The 26,292-nt window shown below is 41.6% G+C and overlaps 1 protein-coding gene across 1 annotated transcript in view; it reads left to right on the forward strand.

The window, feature by feature from the left end:
- Nucleotides 1-26,292, forward strand: part of LOC139747131 (ionotropic receptor 21a-like) — a 199,244-nt gene that overhangs the window by 156,635 nt on the left and 16,317 nt on the right. Inside the window, exon 5 of the mRNA XM_071659047.1 lies at nucleotides 7,483-7,634. Within this exon, the coding sequence (XP_071515148.1) occupies nucleotides 7,483-7,634 (152 nt within the window). The remainder of the gene's footprint in view (nucleotides 1-7,482; nucleotides 7,635-26,292) is intronic.

Genomic DNA, 26,292 nt, shown 5'->3' on the forward strand with positions numbered 1-26,292 from the left:
TAATCAACCCACCTCCCACTCTTCTCATGCCACAAGCATCTTTTGCGCAATCCATCACTGATTCCCTAAATACATCCCATTCCTCCACCACTCCCTTTAATTCCATTGTTCTCACCTTTTTCCATTCTGTACTCAGTCTCTCCTGGTACTTCCTCACACAAGTCTCCTTCCCAAGCTCACTTACTCTCACCACCCTCTTCACCCCAACATTCACTCTTCTTTTCTGAAAACCCATACAAATCTTCACTTTAGCCTCCACAAGATAATGATCAGACATCCCTCCAGTTGCACCTCTCAGCACATTAACATCCAAAAGTCTCTCTTTCGCGCACCTGTCAATTAACACGTAATCCAATAACGCTCTCTAGCCATCTCTCCTACTTACATACGTATTCTTATGTATATCTCGCTTTTTAAACCAGGTATTCCCAATCATCAGTCCTTTTTCAGCACATAAATCTACAAGCTCTTCACCGTTTCCATTTACAACACTGAACACCCCATGTATACCAATTATTCCCTTAACTGCCACATTACTCACCTTTGCATTCAAATCACCCATCACTATAACCCGGTCTCGTGCATCAAAACCACTAACACACTCATTCAGCTGCTCCCAAAACACTTGCCTCTCATGATCTTTCTTCTCATGCCCAGGTGCATATGCACCAATAATCACCCATCTCTTTCCATCAACTTTCAGTTTTACCCATATTAATCGAGAATTTACTTTCTTACATTCTATCACATACTCCCACAACTCCTGTTTCAGGAGTACTGTTACTCCTTCCCTTGCTCTTGTCCTCTCACTAACCCTTGACTTTACTCCTAAGACATTCCAAAACCACTCTTCCCCTTTACCCTTGAGCTTCGTTTCACTCAGAGCCAAAACATCCAGGTTCCTTTCCTCAAACATACTACCTATCTCTCCTTTTTTCACATCTTGGTTACATCCACACACATTTAGACACCCCAGTCTGAGTCTTCGAGGAGGATGAACACTCCCCGCGTGACTCCTTCTTCTGTTTCCCATTTTAGAAAGTTAAAAAAAAATACAAGGAGGGGAGGATTTCTGGCCCCCCGCTCCCGTCCCCTCTAGTCGCCTTCTACGACACACGAGGAATGCGTGGGAAGTATTCTTTCACCCCTATCCCCAGGGATAATATATATATACATATACATATATATATATACATACACACACATACGCACATATACACACACACACACATATACATATATATACATATGAAAATTGAACTTTTTTAAAGGGGAAGTAAATGTTTATAGTTGTGTTACTGGAGTGATAGTTTTCATACATGGTGCTTTGACAAGAAAATAGTGAAATTGGAAAAAATGTAGCTTAGACATTGAAGCTTATTGATACAGTGGTTAAATTGATGAGAACTACTATTGACGTTTGTGTAAATAAATTATACATTTCCTTTTTCCATAGCCAGAGGTTGAACCATTATGTGACATTCATTTTTTCATTTCATTTCAGGCTAAATTATTTCTTACAATTTTTCATATATATATATATAAATATATATATATATATATATATATATATATATATATATATATATATATATATATATATATATATATATATATATATATATATATATATATATATATAGAGTGAATTGGAGTCATGTGGTATACAGGGGTTGACGTGCTGTCAGTGGATTGAAGCAAGGCATGTGAAGCGTCTGGGGTAAACCATGGAAAGCTGTGTAGGTATGTATATTTGCGTGTGTGGACGTGTGTATGTACATGTGTATGGGGGGGGGGGGGTTGGGCCATTTCTTTCGTCTGTTTCCTTGCGCTACCTCGCAAACGCGGGAGACAGCGACAAAGTATAAAAAAAAAAAAAAAAAAAATATATATATATATATATATATATATATATATATATATATATATATATATATATATATATATATATATATATATATATATGGGATAGGGGAGAAAGAATACTTCCCACGTATTCCCTGCGTGTCGTAGAAGGCGACTAAAAAGGGAAGGGAGCGGGGGGCTGGAAATCCTCCCCTCTCGTTTTTTTTTTTTTTTTTTTTCCAAAAGAAGGAACAGAGGAGAGGTCCAGGTGAGGATATTCCCTCAAAGGCCCAGTCCTCTGTTCTTAACGCTACCTCGCTATTGCGGGAAATAGCGAATAGTATGAAAAAAAAAAAAAAAAAAAAAATATATACATGTATATATATATCATTTTCTTTCATACTATTTGCCATTTTTCCGCATTAGCGAGGTAGCGTTGAACAGAGGACTGGACCTTTCAGGGAATATCCTCACCTGGCCCCCTTCTCTGTTCCTTCCTTTGGAAAATACAAAAAAAAAACGAGAGGGGAGGATTTCCAGCCCCCCGCTGCCTTCCCTTTTAGTTGCCTTCTATGACACGCAGGGAATAATTGGGAAGTATTCTTTCTCCCCTATCCCATATATATATATATATATATATATATATATATATATATATATATATATATATATATATATATATATATATATTTTTTTTTTTTTTTTTTTTTTTTTATACTTTGTCGCTGTCTCCCGCGTTTGCGAGGTAGCGCAAGGAAACAGACGAAAGAAATGGCCCAACCCCCCCCCCCATACACATGTACATACACACGTCCACACACGCAAATATACATACCTACACAGCTTTCCATGGTTTACCCCAGACGCTTCACATGCCTTGCTTCAATCCACTGACAGCACGTCAACCCCTGTATACCACATGACTCCAATTCACTCTATTTCTTGCCCTCCTTTCACCCTCCTGCATGTTCAGGCCCCGATCACACAAAATCTTTTTCACTCCATCTTTCCACCTCCAATTTGGTCTCCCTCTTCTCCTCGTTCCCTCCACCTCCGACCCATATATCCTCTTGGTCAATCTCTCCTCACTCATTCTCTCCATGTGCCCAAACCATTTCAAAACACCCTCTTCTGCTCTCTCAACCACGCTCTTTTTATTTCCACACATCTCTCTTACCCTTACGTTACTTACTCGATCAAACCACCTCACACCACACATTGTCCTCAAACATCTCATTTCCAGCACATCCATCCTCCTGCGCACATCTCTATCCATAGCCCACGCCTCGCAACCATACAACATTGTTGGAACCACTATTCCCTCAAACATACCCATTTTTGCTTTCCGAGATAATGTTCTCGACTTCCACACATTTTTCAAGGCTCCCAAAATTTTCGCCCCCTCCCCCACCCTATGATCCACTTCCGCTTCCATGGTTCCATCCGCTGACAGATCCACTCCCAGATATCTAAAACACTTCACTTCCTCCAGTTTTTCTCCATTCAAACTCACCTCCCAATTGACTTGACCCTCACCCCTACTGTACCTATATATATATATATATATATATATTTCTGTTTTTTTTTTTTACTTGCCTCGTCGCTGTCTCCCGCGTTAGCGAGGTAGCGCAAAGGAACAGAAGAAAGAATGGCTCAACTCACCCATATACACATGTATATACATGCACGTCCACACACGCCAATAAACATACCTATACATCTCAATCTGCACATATATATAGACACACAGACATAAACATATATACGCATGTACATAATTCATACTGTCTGCCTCTATTTATTCCCATCGCCACCTCGCCACACATGGAATAGCAACCCCCTCCCCCCTCATGTGTGCGAGGTAGCGCTAGGAAAAGACAACAATGGCTCCATTCGTTCACACTCATTCTCTAGCTGTCCTGTATTAATGCATCGAAACCACAGCTCCCTTTCCATATCCAGGCCCCACAGAACTTTCCATGGTTTACCCCAGACGCTTCACATACCCTAGTTCAATCCATTGACAGCACGTCGACTCCGGAATACCACATCGTTCCAATTCACTCTATTCCTTGCACGCCTTTCACCCTCCTGCATGTTCAGGCCCCGATCACACAAAATCTTTTTCACTCCATCTTTCCACCTCCAATTTGGTCTCCCACTTCTCCTCGTTCCTTCCATCTCTGACACATATATCCTCTTGGTCAATCTTTCCTCACTCATTCTCTCCATGTGACCAAACCATTAGAAAACACCCTCTTCTGCTCTGTCAACCACACTCTTTCTATTTCCACACATCTCTCTTACCCTTACATTACTTACTCGATCCAACCACCTCACACCATATATTGTCCTCAAACATCTCATTTCTAACGCATCCACCCTCCTGCGTACAACTTTATCCATATCTCTGTGTGTATATATATGTATACGTTGAGAAGTATAGGTATGCATATGTGCGTGTGTGGACATGTATGTATATACATGTGTATGTGGGTGGGTTGGGCCATTCTTTATTCTGTTTCCTTGCGCTACCTCGCTGACGCGGGAGACAGCGAAAAAGCAAAATAAATAAACACACACACACACACACACACACACACACACATATATATATATATATATATATATATATATATATATATATATATATATATATATATATATATATATATATATATATATATATATATTGGAAAGGATCACAATTTTGCGCGTGATCAAGATATTCTTATGAGTCCACGGGGAAAATGAAACACGAGAAGTTCCCAAGTGCACATTCGTGTAATAATCACATCATCAGGGGAGACAAAAGAGAGAAATATAACAGTCAGTTGATATACATCGAAGAGACGAAGCTAGGACGCAATTTGGTAAACATATGATTGTCCAAACAATCACATGCAATCACAGGCAAGGCAGCAGGTTTGGATGGTATTGCAGTGGAATTTATTAAAAAAGGGGGTGACTGTATTGTTGACTGGTTGGTAAGGTTATTTAATGTATGTATGACTCATGGTGAGGTGCCTGAGATTGGCGGAATGCGTGCATAGTGCCATTGTACAAAGCCAAAGGGAATATGGGTGAGTGCTCAAATTACAGAGGTATAAGTTTGTTGAGTATTCCTGGTAAATTATATGGGAGGGTATTGATTGAGAGGGTGAAGGCATGTACAGAGCATCAGATTGGGGAAGAGCAGTGTGGTTTCAGAAGTGGTAGAGGATGTGTGGATCAGGTGTTTGCTTTGAAGAATGTATGTAAGAAATACTTAGAAAAGCAAATGGATTTGTATGTAGCATTTATGGATCTGGAGAAGGCATATGATAGAGTTGATAGAGATGCTCTGTGGAAGGTATTAAGAATATATGGTGTGGGAGGCAAGTTGTTAGAAGCAGTGAAAAGTTTTTATCGAGGATGAAAGGCATGTGTACGTGTAGGAAGAGAGGAAAGTGATTGGTTCTCAGTGAATGTAGGTTTGCGGCAGGGGTGTGTGATGTCTCGATGGTTGTTTAATTTGTTTATGGATGGGGTTGATAGGGAGGTAAATGCAAGAGTTTTGGAAAGAGGGGCAAGTATGAAGTCTGTTGTGGATGAGAAAGCTTGGGAAGTGAGTCAGTTGTTGTTCGCTGATGATACAGCGCTGGTGGCTGATTCATGTGAGAAACTGCAGAAGCTGGTGACTGAGTTTGGTAAAGTGTGTGAAAGAAGAAAGTTAAGCGTAAATGTGAATAAGAGCAAGGTTATTAGGTACAGTAGGGTTGAGGGTCAAGTCAATTGGGAGGTAAGTTTGAATGGAAAAAAACTGGAGGAAGTGAAGTGTTTTAGATATCTGGGAGTGGATCTGGCAGCGGATGGAACCATGGAAGCGGAAGTGAAACATAGGATGGGGGAGGGGGCGAAAATCCTGGGAGCCTTGAAGAATGTGTGGAAGTCGATAACATTATCTCGGAAAGCAAAAATGGGTATGTTTGAAGGAATAGTGGTTCCAACAATGATGTATGGTTGCGAGGCGTGGGCTATGGATAGAGTTGTGCGCAGGAGGGTGGATGTGCTGAAAATGAGATGTTCGAGGACAATGTGTGGTGTGAGGTGCTTTGATCGAGTAAGTAATGTAAGGGTAATAGAGATGTGTGGAAATAAAAAGAGCGTGGTTGAGAGAGCAGAAGAGGGTGTTTTGAAATGGTTTGGGCACATGGAGAGAATTAGTGAGGAAAGATTGACCAAGAGGATATATGTGTCGGAGGTGGAGGGAACGAGAAGTGGGAGACCAAATTGGAGGTGGAAAGATGGAGTGAAAAAGATTTTGTGTGATCGGGGCCTGAACATGCAGGAGGGTGAAAGGAGGGCAAGGAATAGAGTGAATTGGATCGATGTGGTATACCGGGGTTGACGTGCTATCAGTGGATTGAATCAGGGCATGTGAAGCGTCTGGGGTAAACCATGGAAAGTTGTGTGGGGCCTGGATGTGGAAAGGGAGCTGTGGTTTCGGGCATTATTGCATGACAGCTAAAGACTGAGTGTGAACGAATGGGGCCTTTGTTGTCTTTTCCTAGTGCTACCTCGCACACATGAGGGGGGAGGGGGGATGGTATTCTATGTGTGTCGAGGTGGTGATGGGAATGAATAAAGGCAGACAGTGTGAATTGTGTGTATGGGTATATATGTATGTATCTGTGTATATATATATGTACATTGAGATGTATAGGTATGTATATCTGCGTGTGTAGACGTGTATGTATATACATTGTGTATGGGGGTGGCTTGGGCCATTTCTTTCGCGGGAGACAGCGACAAAGCAAAATATATATATGATATATAATATGTATATCGCAAGGAAATAGACGAAATGACGCATGAGTTAAAGATGTTAGGAAAAAACGTCTTATTTCATTCAGTATGGAGGCTTCAGCTGTCGATCTTGAGCATTGCTGTTTCGTGTAAATGACGTAGGAAGGTTTACGATAGAAGTTGGTACAGATGTTGGTGGTTACCAATGCTGTGCGTCATGACTGATCAACCGGTAGAAAATAAACATTGCGTCACACTAATCAAGAATTCACTTCACATTGTACAGTTGTATGGTCAGCAACTACACATGACGTAGAGTTCAACGTTGTATGAGGATTAGTCTCTTGTCATAATGAAGATGAGCTAAGAGGTGAGTCGAGTCATGTTTAATAAAAACTTAAAGAATTTTTTTTACATATATCAGAGTCTCAGGTGTAGCTCAGATCTCTCTTATGTATGTTGGTGATATGAAAGTAAAAATTCGAGAAAAGGACAAGAAAGTTCAAACAATCGATTCAGATTTGTTCATAATTTTCATTACAGGATGAAAAGATTAAACACTATGCAAAATACGAATCCTTAGGAGAGCTGTATGTAAGAGTTTAAGGTCGGTATATGAGGTAGCGTAGAGCCAAATAATATATTCGTTTGCCCGTTTTATTTATCTGTATAATTTGTATTATAAGTTGAAACCCTGTCTACGGGGCCTCGTTTTAGGAAGTTACTTTCCAGTGTACTCAGCTCACGTTGTGTTCCATATATCGCATTGCTAGAGCTATATTATTACGAATTTTGATCTCTTATCTGTATACACTATAATGATCATAAAGTAGTTTTATATCTACACAGACGATGCGTTTCCTGGCCCGCATGGAACCTCCGTTGCCCCGATGGCAAGCACTGGCCTTCCCCTTCCACAAATGGACATGGCTGGCAATCTTTGTTGGCCTCATTATTTCTGGACCGCTTCTCTATCTCTTCGCCTGTTGCAGTGGCCGATGGTGAGTCTGCGTCAGTTCAGAAAAAGATTTATTTTATCTATTTTGCTTTGTCGCTGTTTCCTGCGTTAGCGAGGTAGCGCAAGGAAACAGACGAAAGAATGGCCCAACCCACCCACATACACATGTATATACATACACGTCCACACATGCAAATATACATACCTATACATCTCGACGTATGCATATATATACACGCAGACATATACATATATAAACATGTACATAATTCATACTGTCTGCCTTTATTCATTTCCATCGCCACCTCGCCACACATGAAATAACAACCCCCTCCCCCCCCTCATGTGCGCGAGGTAGCGCTAGGAAGACAACAAAGGCCCTATTCTTTCACACTCAGTCTCTAGCTGTCATGTAGTAATGGGGCCTGGATGTAGAAAGGGAGCTGTGATTTCGGCGCATTATAGATGACAGCTAGAGACTGAGTGTGAATGAATGTGGCCTTTGTTGTTCTTTCCTAGCGCTATCTCGCACACATGCAGGGGGAGGGGGTTGTTATTTCATGTGTGTAGGCATGCGGGAAGGCAACGGGAATGAATAAGGGCTGACAATATGAATTATGTACATGTGTATATATGTATATGTCTGTGTGTGTATATATATGTATATTTTGAGATGTATAGGTATGTATATATGTGTGTGGACGTGTATGTCTTATTACGAACTCAATACTTGTTGGGGCAAGGTCGCCAGTGACATATAGGTGTTACAAGTACTATACTGATCCTTGTCTTGCAAGGACATTAGATTTGTTATGTCTCACAACAGGATAATGCTATCATAAAGTTATGGGATTAAATTAAAGACCAGCATCACATTAAATCTACTTATAATGAAAAAGAATTGAAGTGTACAAAGATAAGCACATAAATCAGGAATGAATCATTGACGTTAACACTGAACATGAGTTTAACATTGAACATGAGTTAACATCGAACATGAGCTAACATTGTGCAAGAGATAACATTGAACATGAGTTAAAATTGAACATGAGTTAACACTGAACATGGGTTAACATTGAACATGGGTTAACACTGAACATGAGTTAACATTTGAACATGAGTTAACATTCCAGATAAGATTTCGAGCCAGGAGATTTCTTTCCTTTATAACACTTTGTTCGATAACATTACACTTAGTTAGACCAGACGTGACACTGTAAACATCATCGTTACACTTAGTTAAACCTGACGTGACACAGTAGTAATGGGCATACAGCACAGCACTCGGGTAACGGGCTTACAGCAGTAACGGCTTACAGCACAGCTGGGCTTACAGGCTTACAGAAGGGGAGGACCACTTACCTCGCTGGGCTAGAGAAAGAGGGATCTCAGCGGGTGTCATGGGTATATATTACAAAGACGAGTCTCCGCCCTGCTAGCTATAACGCCATCCTTGATTGGCTATGGGACTCAGAGCACTTGTGATTGGTTGGGGTATTCTAGCGACGCACATTCTGGGCAGCTCACACTCCTCTTGATTGACAGCTCAAGGACAAATGACCATCTGGCTTCAAAATTAAATCATTAAGCGTAATGCTTGGTGGGAACAGAAGCTCCGAGCCATTCTCAGAGGAAGACACCTCTAGACACAAGGACACACACACGTTATATACACGAACATGTGGGCACACGCGGACATGTTCGTAACAGTATATACACGATGTGGGTGGGTTGGGCCATTTTATCGTATGTTTCGTTGCGCTACCTCGCTAACGCGGGAGACAGCGAAAAAGTATGATAAGATATGAATATATATATATATATATATATATTTTATTTTTTTTATCATTATACTTTGTCGCTGTCTCCCGCGTTTGCGAGGTAGCGCAAGGAAACAGACGAAAGAAATGGCCCAACCCCCCCCCCCCAATACACATGTATATACATACGTCCACACACGCAAATATACATACCTACACAGCTTTCCATGGTTTACCCCAGACGCTTCACATGCCCTGATTCAATCCGCCGACAGCACGTCAACCCCGGTATACCACATCGCTCCAATTCACTCTATTCCTTGCCCTCCTTTCACCCTCCTGCATGTTCAGGCCCCGATCACACAAAATCTTTTTCACTCCATCTTTCCACCTCCAATTTGGTCTCCCACTTCTACTCGTTCCCTCCACCTCCGACACATATATCCTCTTGGTCAATCTTTCCTCACTCATTCTCTCCATGTGCCCAAACCACTTCAAAACACCCTCTTCTGCTCTCTCAACCACGCTCTTTTTATTTCCACACATCTCTCTTACCCTTACGTTACTCACTCGATCAAACCACCTCACACCACACATTCTCCTCAAACATCTCATTTCCAGCACATCCATCCTCCTGCGCACAACTTTATCCATAGCCCATGCCTCGCAACCATACAACATTGTTGGAACCACTATTCCTTCAAACACATCCATTTTTGCTTTCCGAGATAATGTTCTCGACTTCCACACATTCTTCAAGGCCCCCAGAATTTTCGCCCCCTCCCCCACCCTATGATCCACTTCCGCTTCCATGGTTCCATCCGCTGCCAGATCCACTCCCAGATATCTAAAACACTTCACTTCCTCCAGTTTTTCTCCATTTAAACTCACCTCCCAATTGACTTGACCCTCAACCCTACTGTACCTAATAACCTTGCTCTTATTCACATTTACTCTTAACTTTCTTCTTCCACACACTTTACCAAACTCAGTCACCAGCTTCTGCAGTTTCTCACATGAATCAGCCACCAGCGCTGTATCATCAGCGAACAACAACTGACTCACTTCCCAAGCTCTCTCATCCACAACAGACTTCATACTTGCCCCTCTTTCCAAAACTCTTGCATTTACCTCCCTAACAACCCCATCCATAAACAAATTAAACAACCATGGAGACATCACACACCCATGCCGCAAACCTACATTCACTGAGAACCAATCACTTTCCTCTCTTCCTACACGTACACATGCCTTACATCCTCGATAAAGACTTTTCACTGCTTCTAACAACTTTCCTCCCACACCATATATTCTTAATACCTTCCACAGAGCATCTCTATCAACTCTATCATATGCCTTCTCCAGATCCATAAATGCTACATACAAATCCATTTGCTTTTCTAAGTATTTCTCACATACATTCTTCAAAGCAAACACCTGATCCACACATCCTCTACCACTTCTGAAACCACACTGCTCTTCCCCAATCTGATGCTCTGTACATGCCTTCACCCTCTCAATCAATACCCTCCCATATAATTTACCAGGAATACTCAACAAACTTTTTTTTTTTATTATACTTTGTCGCTGTCTCCCGCGTTTGCAAGGTAGCGCAAGGAAACAGACGAAAGAAATGGCCCAACCCCCCCCATACACATGTATATACATCCGTCCACACACGCAAATATACATACCTACACAGCTTTCCATGGTTTACCCCAGACGCTTCACATGCCTTGCTTCAATCCACTGACAGCACGTCAACCCCGGTATACCACATCGCTCCAATTCACTCTCTTCCTTGCCCTCCTTTCACCCTCCTGCATGTTCAGGCCCCGATCAAACAAAATCTTTTTCACTCCATCTTTCCACCTCCAATTTGGTCTCCCTCTTCTCCTTGTTCCCTCCACCTCCGACATATATATCCTCTTGGTCAATATTTCCTCACTCATCCTCTCCATGTGCCCAAACCACTTCAAAACACCCTCTTCTGCTCTCTCAACCACGCTCTTTTTATTTCCACACATCTCTCTTACCCTTACGTTGCTCACTCGATCAAACCACCTCACACCACACATTGTCCTCAAACATTTCATTTCCAGCACATCCATCCTCCTGCGCACAACTCTATCCATAGCCCACGCCTCGCAACCATACAACATTCTTGGAACCACTATTCCTTCAAACATACCCATTTTTGCTTTCAGAGATAATGTTCTCGACTTCCAAACATTCTTCAAGGCCCCCAGGATTTTCGCCCCCTCCCCCACCCTATGATCCACTTCCGCTTCCATGGTTCCATCCGCTGCCAGATCCACTCCCAGATATCTAAAACACTTCACTTCCTCCAGTTTTTCTCCATTCAAACTCACCTCTCAATTGACTTGACCCTCAATCCTACTGTACCTAATAACCTTGCTCTTATTCACATTTACTCTTAACTTTCTTCTTCCACACACTTTTCCAAACTCAGTCACCAGCTTCTGCAGTTTCTCACATGAATCAGCCACCAGCGCTGTATCATCAGCGAACAACAACTGACTCACTTCCCAAGCTCTCTCATCCCCAACAGACTTCATACTTGCCCCTCTTTCCAAAACTCTTGCATTTACCTCCCTAACAACCCATCCATAAACAAATTAAACAACCATGGAGACATCACACACCCCTGCCTCAAACCTACATTCACTTGGATGTTAATGTGCTGAGAGGTGCAACTGGAGGGATGTCTGATCATTATCTTCTGGAGGCTAAGGTGAAGATTTGTATGGGTTTTCAGAAAAGAAGAGTGAATGTTGGGGTGAAGAGGGTGGTGAGAGTAAGTGAGCTTGAGAAGGAGACCTGTGTGAGGAAGTACCAGGAGAGACTGAGTACAGAATGGAAAAAGGTGAGAACAATGGAAGTAAGGGGAGTGGGGGAGGAATGGGATGTATTTAGGGAATCAGTGATGGATTGCGCAAAAGATGCTTGTGGCATGAGAAGAGTGGGAGGTGGGTTGATTAGAAAGGGTAGTGAGTGGTGGGATGAAGAAGTAAGAGTATTAGTAAAAGAGAAGAGAGAGGCATTTGGATGATTTTTGCAGGGAAAAAATGCAATTGAGTGGGAGATGTATAAAAGAAAGAGACAGGAGGTCAAGAGAAAGGTGCAAGAGGTGAAAAAATGGGCAAATGAGAGTTGGGGTGAGAGAGTATCATTAAATTTTAGGGAGAATAAAAAGATGTTCTAGAAGGAGGTAAATAAAGTGCGTAAGACAAGGGAGCAAATGGGAACTTCAGTGAAGGGCGCAAATGGGGAGGTGATAACAAGTAGTGGTGATGTGAGAACGAGATGGAGTGAGTATTTTGAAGGTTTGTTGAATGTGTTTGATGATAGAGTGACAGATATAGGGTGTTTTGGTCGAGGTGGTGTGCAAAGTGAGAGGGTTAGGGAAAATGATTTGGTAAACAGAGAAGAGGTAGTGAAAGCTTTGCGGAAGATGAAAGCCGGCAAGGCAGCAGGTTTGGATGGTATTGCAGTGGAATTTATTAAAAAAGGGGGTGACTGTATTGTTGACTGGTTGGTAAGGTTATTTAAAGGAATGTATGACTCATGGTGAGGTGCCTGAGGATTGGCGGAATGCGTGCATAGTGCCATTGTACAAAGGCAAAGGGGATAACAGTGAGTGCTCAAATTACAGAGGTATAAGTTTGTTGAGTATTCTTGGTAAATTATATGGGAGGGTATTGATTGAGAGGGTGAAGGCATGTACAGAGCATCAGATTGGGGAAGAGCAGTGTGGTTTCAGAAGTGGTAGAGGATGTGTGGATCAGGTGTTTGCTTTGAAGAATGTATGTGAGAAATACTTAGAAAAGCAAATGGATTTGTATGTAGCATTTATGGATCTGGAGAAGGCATATGATAGAGTTGATAGAGATGCTCTGTGGAAGGTATTAAGAATATATGGTGTGGGAGGAAAGTTGTTAGAAGCAGTGAAAAGTTTTTATCGAGAATGTAAGGCATGTGTACGTGTAGGAAGAGAGGAAAGTGATTGGTTCTCAGTGAATATATATATATATATATATATATATATATATATATATATATATATATATATATATATATATATATATATATATATATATATATATATATATATATATATATATATATATATATATATATATATATATATATATATATATATATATATATATATATATATATATATATATTCATATATATATATATATATATATATATATATATATATATATATATATATATATATATATATATATATATATATATATATATATATATATATATATATATATATTCATATATATATATATATATATATATACATATATATATATATATATATATATATATATATATATATATATATATATATATATATATATATATATATATATATATATATATATTTATATATATTTTTTCTTTTTTTTTGCTTCGTCGCTGTCTCCGGCGTTTGCGAGGCAGCGCAAGGAAACAGACGAAAGAAATGGCCCAACCCACCCCCATACACATGTATATACATACGTCACACACGCAAATATACATACCTACACAGCTTTCCATGGTTTACCCCAGACGCTTCACATGCCAAGATTCAATCCACTGACAGCAGGTCAACCCCGATATACCACATCGATCCAATTCACTCTTTTCCTTGCCCTCCTTTCACCCTCCTGCATGTTCAGGCCCCGATCACACAAAATCTTTTTCACTACATCTTTCCACCTCCAATTTGGTCTCCAACTTCTCCTCGTTCCCTCCACCTCCGACACATATATCCTCATGGTCAATCTTTCCTCACTCATTCTCTCCATGTGCCCAAACCATTTCAAAACACCCTCTTCTCCTCTCTCAACCATGCTCTTTTTATTTCCACACATCTATCTTACCCTTATCTCTCTTACCCTTACCTTACTTACTCGATCAAACCACCGCACACCACACATTGTCCTCAAACATCTCATTTCCAGCACATCCATCCTCCTGCGCACAACTCTATCCATAGCCCACGCCTCGCAATCATACAACATTGTTGTAACCACTATTCCTTCAAACATACCCATTTTTGCTTTCCGAGATAGTGTTCTCGACTTCCACACATTCTTCAAGGCTCCCAGGATTTTCGCCCCCTCCCCCACCCTATGATCCACTTCCGCTTCCATGGTTCCATCCGCTGCCAGATCCACTCCCAGATATCTAAAACACTTTACTTCCTTCAGTTTTTCTCCATTCAAACTTAAATCCCAATTGACTTGTCCTTCAACCCTACTGTACCTAATAACCTTGCTCTTATTCACATTTACTCTTAACTTTCTTCTTTCACACACTTTACCAAATTCAGTCACCAGCTTCTGCAGTTTCTCACATGAATCAGCCACCAGCGCTGTATCATCAGTGAACAACAACTGACTCACTTCCCATGCTCTCTCATGCCCAACAGACTTCATACTTGCCCCTCTTTCAAAAACTCTTGCATTCACCTCCCTAACAACCCCATCCATGAACAAATTTAACAACCTTGGAGACATCACACACCCCTGCCGCAAACCTACATTCACTGAGAACCAATCACTTTCCTCTCTTCCTACACGTACACATGCCTTACATCCTCGATAAAGACTTTTCACTGCTTCTAGCAACTTGCCTCCCATACCATATATTCTTAATACCTTCCACAGAGCATCTCTATCAACTCTATCATATGCCTTCTCCAGATCCATAAACGCTACATACAAATCCATTTGCTTTTCTAAGTATTTCTCACATACATTCTTCAAAGCAAACTCCTGATCCACACATCCTCTACCACTTCTGAAACCACACTGCTCTTCCCCAATCTGATGCTCTGTACATGCCTTCACCCTCTCAATCAATACCCTCCCATATAATTTACCAGGAATACTCAAGAAACTTATACCTCTGTAATTTGAGCACTCACTCTTATCCCCTTTGCCTTTGTACAATGGCACTATGCAGGAATTCCGCCAATCCTCAGGCACCTCACTATGAGTCATACATACAATAAATAACCTTACCAACCAGTCAGTAATAAAGTCACCCCCTTTTTTAATAAATTCCACTGCAATACCATCCAAACCTGCTGCCTTGCCGGCTTTCATGTTCCGCAAAGCTTTTACTACCTCTTCTCTGTTTACCAAATCATTTTCCCTAACCCTCTCACTTTGAACACCACCTCGACCAAAACACCCTATATCTGCCACTCTATCATCAAACACATTCAACAAACCTTCAAAATACTCACTCCATCTCCTACTCACATCACCACTACTTGTTATCACCTCCCCATTTGCGCCTCTCTCTTCTCTTTCACTAATACTCTTACTTCTTCATCCCACCACTCACTACCCTTTCTAATCAACCCACCTCCCACTCTTCTCATGCCACAAGCATCTTTTGCGCAATCCATCACTGATTCCCTAAATACATCCCAATCCTCCCCCACTACCCTTCCTTCCATTGTTCTCACCTTTTTTCATTCTGTACTCAGTCTCTCCTGGTACTTCCTCACACAAGTCTCCTTCCCAAGCTCACTTACTCTCACCACCCTCTTCACCCCAAAATTCACTCTTCTTTTCTGAAATCCCATACAAATCTTCACATTAGCTTCCACAAGATAATGATCAGACATCCCTCCAGTTGCACCTCTCAGCACATTAACATCCAAAAGTCTCTCTTTCGCGCGCCTGTCAATTAAGACGTAATCCAATAACGCTCTCTGGCCATCTCTCCTACTTACATACGTATACTTATGTATATCTCTCTTTTTAAACCAGGTATTCCCAATCACCAGTCCTTTTTCAGCACATAAATCTACAAGCTCTTCACCATTTCCATTTACAACACTCAACACCCCATGTATACCAATTATTCCCTCAACTGCCACATTACTCACCTTTGCATTCAAATCACCCATCACTATAACCCAGTCTCGTGCATCAAAACCACTAACACACTCATTCAGCTGCTCCAAAAACACTTGCCTCTCATGATCTTTCTTCTCATGCCCAGGTGCATATGCACCAATAATCACCCCTCTCTCTCCATCAACTTTCAGTTTTACCCATATTAATCGAGAATATACTTTCTTACATTCTATCACATACTCCCACAACTCCTGTTTCAGGAGTACTGCTACTCCTTCCCTTGCTCTTGTCCTCTCACTAACCCCAGACTTTACTCCCAAGACATTTCCAAACCACTCTTCCCCTTTACCCTTGAGCTTCGTTTCACTCAGAGCCAAAACATCCAGGTTCCTTTCCTCAAACATACTACCTATCTCTCCTTTTTTCATATCTTGGTTACATTCACACACATTTAGACACCCCAGTCTAAGCCTTCGAGGAGGATGAGCACTCCCCGCGTGACTCCTTCTTCTGTTTCCCATTTTAGAAAGTTAAAAAAATACAAGGAGGGGAGGATTTCTGGCCCCCCGCTCCCGTCCCCTCTAGTCGCCTTCTATATATATATATATATATATATATATATATATATATATATATATATATATATATATATATATATATATATATATATATATATATATATATATATATATATATATATATATATATATATATATATATATATATATATATAAATATATATGTATATATATATATGTAAATATATCTATTTATATTTATTTACTTATATATTTATTTTGTTTTGTCGCTCTCTTCCGCGTTAGCGAGGTAGCGCAAGGAAACAGACGAAAGAATGGCCCAACCCACCCACATACACAGATATATACATACACGTCCACACACACAAATATACATACCTTTACATCTCAACTTATACATATATATACACACACAGACATGTACATATATACACATGTACATAATTCATACTGTCTTCCTCTATTCATTCCCATCGCCACCTCGCCTCACATGAAACAACAACCCCCTCCCCCCTCATGTGTGCGTGGTAGCGCTAGGAAAATACAACAAAGGCCCCATTCGCTCACACTCCGGCTCTAGGGGTCATGTCATAATGCACCGAAATCACAGCTCGCTTTCCACATCCAGGCCCCACAGAACTTTTCACAGACGCTTCACTTGCCCTTGCTTCAATCCATTGACAGCACGTCGACCCCGGTATACCACATCGTTCTAATTCACTCTATTCCTTGAACGCCTTTCACCCTCATGCATGTTCAGGACCCGATCACTCAAAATCTTCTTCACTCCCTCATTCCACCTTCATTTTGGTCTCCCACTTCTCTCGTTCCTTCCACCTGTGACACGTATATCCGCTTGGTCAATATTTCCTCACTCATTCTCTCAATGTGACCAAACCATTTCAAAACACCCTCTTCTGCTCTCTCAACCACACTCTTTTTATTAACACACATCATCTCTTACCAAATCATTCCTTACTCGATCAAACCAGCTTACACCACATATTATCCTCACACATTTCATTTCCAGCACATCCACCCTCCTCCGAACAACTCTGTCCATAGCCCACGCCTCGCAACCATATAACATTGTTGAAACCAGTATTCCATCAAACATACCAATTTTTGCTTTTCGAGATAATGCTTTCGACTTCCACACATTCTCGCCCCCATCCCCACTCTATGATTCACTTCCGCTTCCATGGTTCCATCCGCTGCCAAATCCACTCCCAGATATCTGAAAGAATTCACTTCCTCCAGTTTTTTTCATTCAAAAATGTCTCTCAATTGACTTGGCCCTCAACCCTACTGTACCTAGAAACCTTGCTCTTAATCGCATTTACTCTCAACTTTCTTCTTTCACACACTTTCCCAAGCTCAGTCACCAGCTTCTGCAGTTTCTCACATGAATCAGCGATCAGTGCTGTATCATCAGCAAACAACAACTGACTCACTTCGTAAGCTCTCTCATCCACAACAGACTGCATACTTGCCCCTCTTTCCAAAACTCTTGCATTCACCTCCGTAACAACCCCATCCATAAACAAATCAAACAAACATCGAGACATCGACACACCCATGCCGTAAACCTACATTCACTGAGAACCAATCACTTTCCTGTCTTCCCACACGTACACATGCCTAGCATCCTCGATAAAAACTTTTCACTGCTTCTAACAACTTGCCGCCAACACCATATAGTCTTAATACCTTCCACAGAGCATCTCTATAAACTCTGTCATATGCCTTCTCCAGATCCATAAATGTTACATACAAATCCAACACCTGATCCACGCATCCTCTACCACTTCTGAAACCACACTGCTCTTCCCCAATCTGATGCTCTGTACATGCCTTCACCCTCTCAGTCAATACCCTCCCTTATCATCTCCCAGGAATACTCAACAAACTTGTACCTCTGTAATTTGAGCACTCACCTTTGTCCCCTTTGCCTTTGTACAATGGCACTATGCAAGCATTCCGCCAATCCTCAGGCACCTCACAATGAATCATACATACATTAAATAACCTTATCAACGAGTCAACAATAGAGTTACCCCCCTTTTTTTAATAAATTCCACTGCAATACCATCCAAACCCACTGCCTTGCCAGCTTTCATCTTCTACTAAACTCTTACTACCTCTTCTCTGTTTACCAAATAATTTTCCTCAACCCCCTCACTTTGCACACCACCTCGACCAAAACACCCTATATCTGCCACTCTATCATCAAACATATTCAACAAGCCTTAGAAATACTCACTCCATCTACTACCATCACCACTACTTGTTATCACCTCCCCATTAGCCCCTTTCACTGAAGTTCCCATTCATCCCTTGTCTTACGCGTTATATTTAACTCCTTCCCAAACATCTTTTCATAATCCCTATAATTTAATGATACTTTCTCACCCCAACTCTCATTTGCCCTCTTTTTCGCCTGTTGCACGTTTCTCTTGACCTCGTGCCTCTTTCTTTTATACATATCCCAATCATTTGCATTATTTCGCTGCAAAGATCGTCCAAATGCCTCTCTCTCCTCTTTCATCAATAATCTTACTTCCTTATCCCATCACTCAATACCCTTTCCAATCTGCCCACCTCCCACACTCCTCATGCCACAAGCATCTTTTGCGCAAGCCACCACTGTATCCCTAAATACATCCCATTCCTCCCCCACTCCCCTTACCTCCTTTGTTCTCACCTTTTTCCATTCTGTACTAAGTCTCTCCTGGTACTTCCTCACACAAGTCTCCTTCCCAAGCTCACTTACTCTCACCAATCTCTTCACTCCAACATTCTCTCTTCTTTTCTGAAAACCTCTAGAAATCTTCACCTTCGCCTCCACAACATAATGATCAGACATCCTCTAGTTGCACCTCTCAGCACATTAACATCCAAAAGTCTCTCTTTCGCACGCCTATCAATTAATTTCTGGACATCTCTCCTACTTACATACGTAGGTAGCTAAAAGTTTTGCGGGAGATGAAAGCCGGCAATACAGCAGTTTTGGATGGTATTGCAATGGAATTTATTAAAAAAGGGGGTGACTGTATTGTTGACTGGTTGGTAAGATTATTTAATGTATGTATGATTCATGGTGAGGTGCCTGAGGATTGGCGGAATGCGTGCATAGTGCCATTGTACAAATCAAAAGGGGATAAGAGTGAGTGCACAAAGTACAGAGGTATAAGTTTGTTGAGTATTCCTGGTAAATTATATGGGAGGGTATTGATTGAGAGGATTAAGGTATGTACAGAGCATCAGACTGGGGAAGAGCAGTGTAGTTTCAGAAGTGGTAGAGGATGTGTGGATCAGATGTTTGCTTTGAAGAATGTATGTGAGAAATAATTAGAAAAGCAAATGGATTTGTATGTAGCATTTATGGATCTGGAGAAGGCATATGATAGAGTTGATAGAGATGCTCTGTGGAAGATATTAAGAATATATGTTAAGAGTAAATGTGAATAAGAGCAAGGTATTAGGTAATGTAGGGTTGAGGGTCAAGTCAATTGGGAGGTAAGTTTGAATAGAGAAAAACTGGAGGAAGTAAAGTATTTTAGATATCTGGGAGTGGATCTGGTAGCGAATGGAACCATGGAAGCGGAAGTGAATCATAGGGTGGGGGAGGGGGTGAAAATCCTGGGAGCCTTGAAGAATGTGTGGAAGTCGAGAACATTATCTCGGAAAGCAAAAATGGGTATGTTTGAAGGAATAGTGGTTCCAACAATGTTGTATGGTTGCGAGGCGTGGGCTATGGATAGAGTTGTGCGCAGGAGGTGGATGTGCTGGAAATGAGATGTTTGAGGACAATGTGTGGTGTGAGGTGGTTTGATCGAGTAAGTAATGTAAGGGTAAGAGAGATGTGTGGAAATAAAAAGAGCGTGGTTAAAAGAAGAGAAGAGGGTGTTTTGAAATGGTTTGGGCACATGGAGAGAATAAGTGAGGAAATATTGTCGGAGGTGGAGGGAACGAGGAGAACTGGGAGACCAAATTGGAGGTGGAAAGATGGAGTGAAAAAGATTTTGTATGATCGGGGCCTGAACATGCAGGAGGGTGAAAGGAGGGCAAGGAATAGAGTGAATTGGATCGATGTGGTATACCGTGGTTGATATGTTGTCAGTGGATTGAATCAGGGCATGTGAAGCTTTTGGGATAAACCATGGAAAGTTGTGTGGGGCCTGGATGTGGAGAGGGAGCTTTGGTTTCGGGCATTATTGCGTGGCAGCTAGAGACTGAGTGTGAACGAATGGGGCCTTTGTTGTCTTTTCCTAGTGCTACCTCGCACACATGAGGAGGGAGGGGGATGGTATTCCATGTGTGGCGAGGTGGCGATGGGAGTGAATGGGGGCAGACAATGCGAATTGTGTGCATGGGTATATATGTATGTGTCTGTGTATGTATATATATGTGTACATTGAGATGTATAGGTATGTCTATTTGCGTGTAGGGACGTGTGTGTGTATACATTGTGTATGGGGGTGGGTTGGGCCATTTCTTTCGTCTGTTTCCTTGTGCTACCTCGCAAACGCGGGAGACAGCGACAAAGCAAAATAGATATATATATATATATATATATATATATATATATATATATATATATATATATATATATATATATATATATATATATATATATATATATATATATATTTGCTGGGAAATATGCAATTGAGTGGGAGATGTATAAAAGAAAGAGATAGGAGGTCAAGAGAAAGGTGTAAGAAGTGAAAAAGAGGGCAAATGAGAGTTGGGGTGAGAGAGTATCATTAAATTTTAGGGAGAATAAAAAGATGTTCTGGAAGGAGGTAAATAAAGTGCGTAAGACAAGGGAGCAAATGGGAACTTCAGTGAAGGGCGCAAATAGGAAGGTGATAACAAGTGGTGATGTGAGAAGGAGATGGAGTGAGTATTTTGAAGGTTTGTTGAATGTGTTTGATGATAGAGTGGCAGATATAGGGTGTTTTGGTCGAGGTGGTATGCAAAGTGAGAGGGTTAGGGAAAATGATTTGGTAAACAGAGAAGAGGTAGTACAAGCTTTGCGGAAGATGAAAGCCGGCAAGGCAGCAGGTTTGGATGGTATTCCAGTGGAATTTATTAAAAAAGGGGTGACTGTATTGTTGACTGGTTGGTAAGGTTATTTAATGTATGTATGACCGATGGTGAGTTGCCTGAGGATTGGCGGAATGCGTGCATAGTGCCATTGTACAAAGGCAAAGGGGATAAGAGTGAGTGCTCAAATTACAGAGGTATAAGTTTGTTAAGTATTCCTGAGAAATTATATGGGAGGGTATTGATTGAGAGGGTGAAGGCATGTACAGAGCATCAGATTGGGGAAGAGCAGTGTGGTTTCAGAAGTGGTAGAGGATGTGTGGATCAGGTGTTTGATTTGAAGAATGTATGTGAGAAATACTTAAAAAAGAAATGGCTTTGTATGTAGCATTTATGGATCTGGAGAAGGCATATGATAGAGTTGATAGAGATACTCTGTGGAAGGCATTAAGAATATATGGTGTGGGAGGCAAGTTGTTAGAAGCAGTGAAAAGTTTTTATCGAGGATGTAAGGCATGTGTACGTGTAGGAAGAGAGGAAAGTGATTGGTTCTCAGTGAATGTAGGTTTGCGGCAGGGGTGTGTGATGTCTCCATGGTTGTTTAATTTGTTTATGGATGGGGTTGTTAGGGAGGTAAATGCAAGAGTTTGGGAAAGAGGGGCAAGTATGAAGTCTGTTGGGGATGAGAGAGCTTGGGAAGTGAGTCAGTTGTTGTTCCTTGATGATACAGCGCTGGTGGCTCATTCATGTGAGAAACTGCAGAAGCTGGTGACTGAGTTTTGTAAAGTGTGTGAAAGAAGAAAGTTAAGAGTAAATGTGAATAAGAGCAAGGTTATTAGGTACAGTAGGGTTGAGGGTCAAGTCAATTGGGAGGTAAGTTTGAATGGAGAAAAACTGGAGGAAGTAAAGTGTTTTAGATATCTGGTAGTGGATCTGGCAGCGGATTCAACCATGGAAGCGGAAGTGGATCATTGGGTGGGGTAGGGGGCGAGAATTCTGGGAGCCTTGAAGAATGTGTGGAATTCGAGAACATTATCTCGGAAAGCAAAAATGGGTATGTTTGAAGGAATAGTGGTTCCAACAATGTTGTATGGTTGCGAGGCGTGGGCTATGGATAGAGTTGTGCGCAGAAGGATGGATGTGCTGGAAATGAGATGTTTGAGGACAATATGTGGTGTGAGGTGGTTTGATCGAGTAAGTAACGTAAGGGTAAGAGAGATGTGTGGAAATAAAAAGAGCGTGGTTGAGAGAGCAGAAGAGGGTGTTTTGAAATGGTTTGGGCACATGGAGAGAATGAGTGAGGAAAGATTGACCAAGAGGATATATGTGTCAGAGGTGGAGGGAACGAGGAGAAGTGGGAGACCAAATTGGAGGTGGAAAGATGGAATGTAAAAGATTTTGAGAGATCGTGACCTGAACATGCAGGAGGGTGAAAGGAGGGCAAGGAATAGAGTGAATTGGATCGATGTGGTATACCGGGGTTGACGTGCTGTCAGTGGATTGAACCAGGGCATGCGAAGCGTCTGGGGTAAACCATGGAAAGCTGTGTAGGTATGTATATTTGCGTGTGTGGACGTATGTATATACATGTGTATGGGGGTGGGTTGGGCCATTTCTTTCGTCTGTTTCCTTGCGCTACCTCGCAAACGCGGGAGACAGTGACAAAGTATAGAAAAAAAAAAAAAAAAAAAAATATATATATATATATATATATATGTGAGGTAGCGCAAGGAAGCATACGAAAGAAATGGACTAACCCACCCCCATACACATGTACACACACACACCACCCTTAAACGCAAACATACACACCCATACACCCCAACTTACACATATATACACACACACACACAGACATATACATATATACACATGCACACAATTCACACTTTCTGCCTTTATTCATTCCCATCGCCACCCCGCCACACATTGAATAACATCCCCCTCCCCCTCATGTGTGCGAGGTAGCGCTAGGAAAAGATAACAAAGGCACCATTCGTTCACTCTGTCTCAAGCTGCCATGCAATAATACCCGAAACCACAGCTCCCATTCCACATCCAGGCCCCACAGAACTTTCCTTGGTTTACCCCAGACGCTTCACATGCTCTGATTCAATCCATTGACAGTGCGTCGACCCCGGTATACCACATCCATCCAATTCACTCTATTCCTTGCCCGCCTTTCACCCTCCTGCATGTTCAGGCCACGATCACTCAAAATCTTTTTCACTCCATCCTTCCACCTCCAATTTGGTCTCCCACTTCTCGTTCCCTCCACCTCTGACACATATATCGTCTTGGTCAATCTTTCCTCACTCCTTCTCTCCATGTGCCTAAACCTTTTCAAAACACCCTCTTCTGCTCTCTCAACCACGCTCTTTTTATTTCCACACATCTCTCTTACCCTTACATTACTTACTCGATCAAACCACCTCACACCACAAATTGTCCTCAAACATCTCATTTCCAGCACATCCACCCTCCTTCGCACAACTCTATCCATAGCCCACGCTTCGCAACCATACAACAATGTTGGAACAACTATTCCTTCAAACATACCCATTTTTGCTTTCCGAGATAATGTTCTCGACTTCCACACATTCTTCAAGGCTCCCAGGATTTTCGCCCCCTCCCCCACCCTATGATTCACTTCCGATTCCATGGTTCCATCCGCTGCCAGATCCACTCCCAGATAAAAATACTTTACTTCCTCCAGTTTTTCTCTATTCAAACTTACCTCCCAATTGACTTGACCCTCAACCCTACATTACCTAATACCTTCCTCTTTTTAACATTTGCTCATAACTTTTTTCTTTCACACAATTTGCAAAACTCAGTCACCAGCTTCTGCAGTTTCTCATATGAATCAGCCACCAGCGCTGTATCATCAACGAACAAAAACTGACTCACTTTCCAAGCTCTCTCATCCCAACAGACTTCATCCTTGCCCCTCTTTCCAAAACTCTTGCATTCACCTCCCTAACAACCCCATCCATAAACAAATTAAACAACCATGGAGACATCACACACCCCTGCCGCAAACCTACATTCACTGAGAACCAATCACTTTCTTCTCTTCCTACACGTACACATGCCGTACATCCTCGACATCCTCGATAAAAACTTTTCACTGCTTCTAGCAACTTGACTCCCACACCATATATTCTTAGTATCTTCCACAGAGAATCTCTATCAACTCTATCATATGCCTTCTCCAGATCCATAGATGCTACATTCAAATCCATTTGCTTTTCTAAGTATTTCTCACATACATTCTTCAAAGCAAACACCTGATCCACATATCCTCTACCACTTCTGAAACCACACTGCTCTTCCCCAATCTGATGCTCTGTACATGCCTTCACCCTCTCAATCAATACCCTCCCATATGATATACCAGGAGTACTCAACAAACTTATACCTTTGTAATTTGAGCACTCACTCTTATCCCCTTTGCCTTTGTACAATGGCACTATGCATGCATTCCGGCAATCCTCAGGCACCTATAACATGAATCATACATACATTAAATAACCTTACCAACCAGTCAACAATACAGTCACCCCCTTTTTTAATAAATTCCACCGCAATACCATTCAAACCTGCTGCCTTACCGGCTTTCATCTTCCGCAAAGCTTTTATTACCTCTTCTCTGTTTACCAAATCATTTTCCCTAACCCTCTCACTTTGCACACCACCTCGACCAAAACACCCTATATCTGCCGCTCTATCATCAAACACATTCCACAAACCTTCAAAATACTCACTCCATCTTATTTTCACATCACCACTACTTGTTATCACTTCCCCATTAGCCCCCTTCACTGACGTTCCCATTTGCTCCCTTGTCTTGCGCACTTTATTTACCTCTTTGCAAAACATCTTTTTATTCTCCCTAAAATTTAAAGATACTCTCTCACCCCAACTCTCATTTGCCCTCTTTTTCACCCCTTGCACCTTTCTCTTGACCTCCTGTCTCTTTCTTTTATCCATCTCCCACTCCTTTGCATTTTTTGCCTGAAAAAGTCGTTCAAATGCCTCTCTCTTCTCTTTCACTAATAATCTTACTTCTTCATTCCACCACTCACTACCTTTTCTAATCAACCCTCCTCCCACGCTTCTCATGCCGCAAGCATCTTTTGCGCAAGCCATCACCGCTTCCCTAAATACATCCCATTCCTCCCCCACTCCCCTTACCTCATTTATTCTCACCTTTTTCCATTCTGTACTCAGTCTCTCCTGGTACTTCCTCACACAAGTCTCCTTCCCAAGCTCACTTACTCTTACCACCCTCTTCACTGCCAGATTCTCTCTTCTTTTCTGAAAACCCATACAAATCTTCACCTTCGCCTCCACAAGATAATGATCAGACATCCCTCCAGTTGCACCTCTCAGCACATTAACATCCAAAAGTCTTTCTTTCGCCCGCATGTCAATTAACACGT

The sequence above is a fragment of the Panulirus ornatus genome, chromosome 67 (assembly GCF_036320965.1).
Source record: "Panulirus ornatus isolate Po-2019 chromosome 67, ASM3632096v1, whole genome shotgun sequence".
In the NCBI taxonomy this organism is placed as follows: Eukaryota; Metazoa; Arthropoda; class Malacostraca; order Decapoda; family Palinuridae; genus Panulirus; species Panulirus ornatus.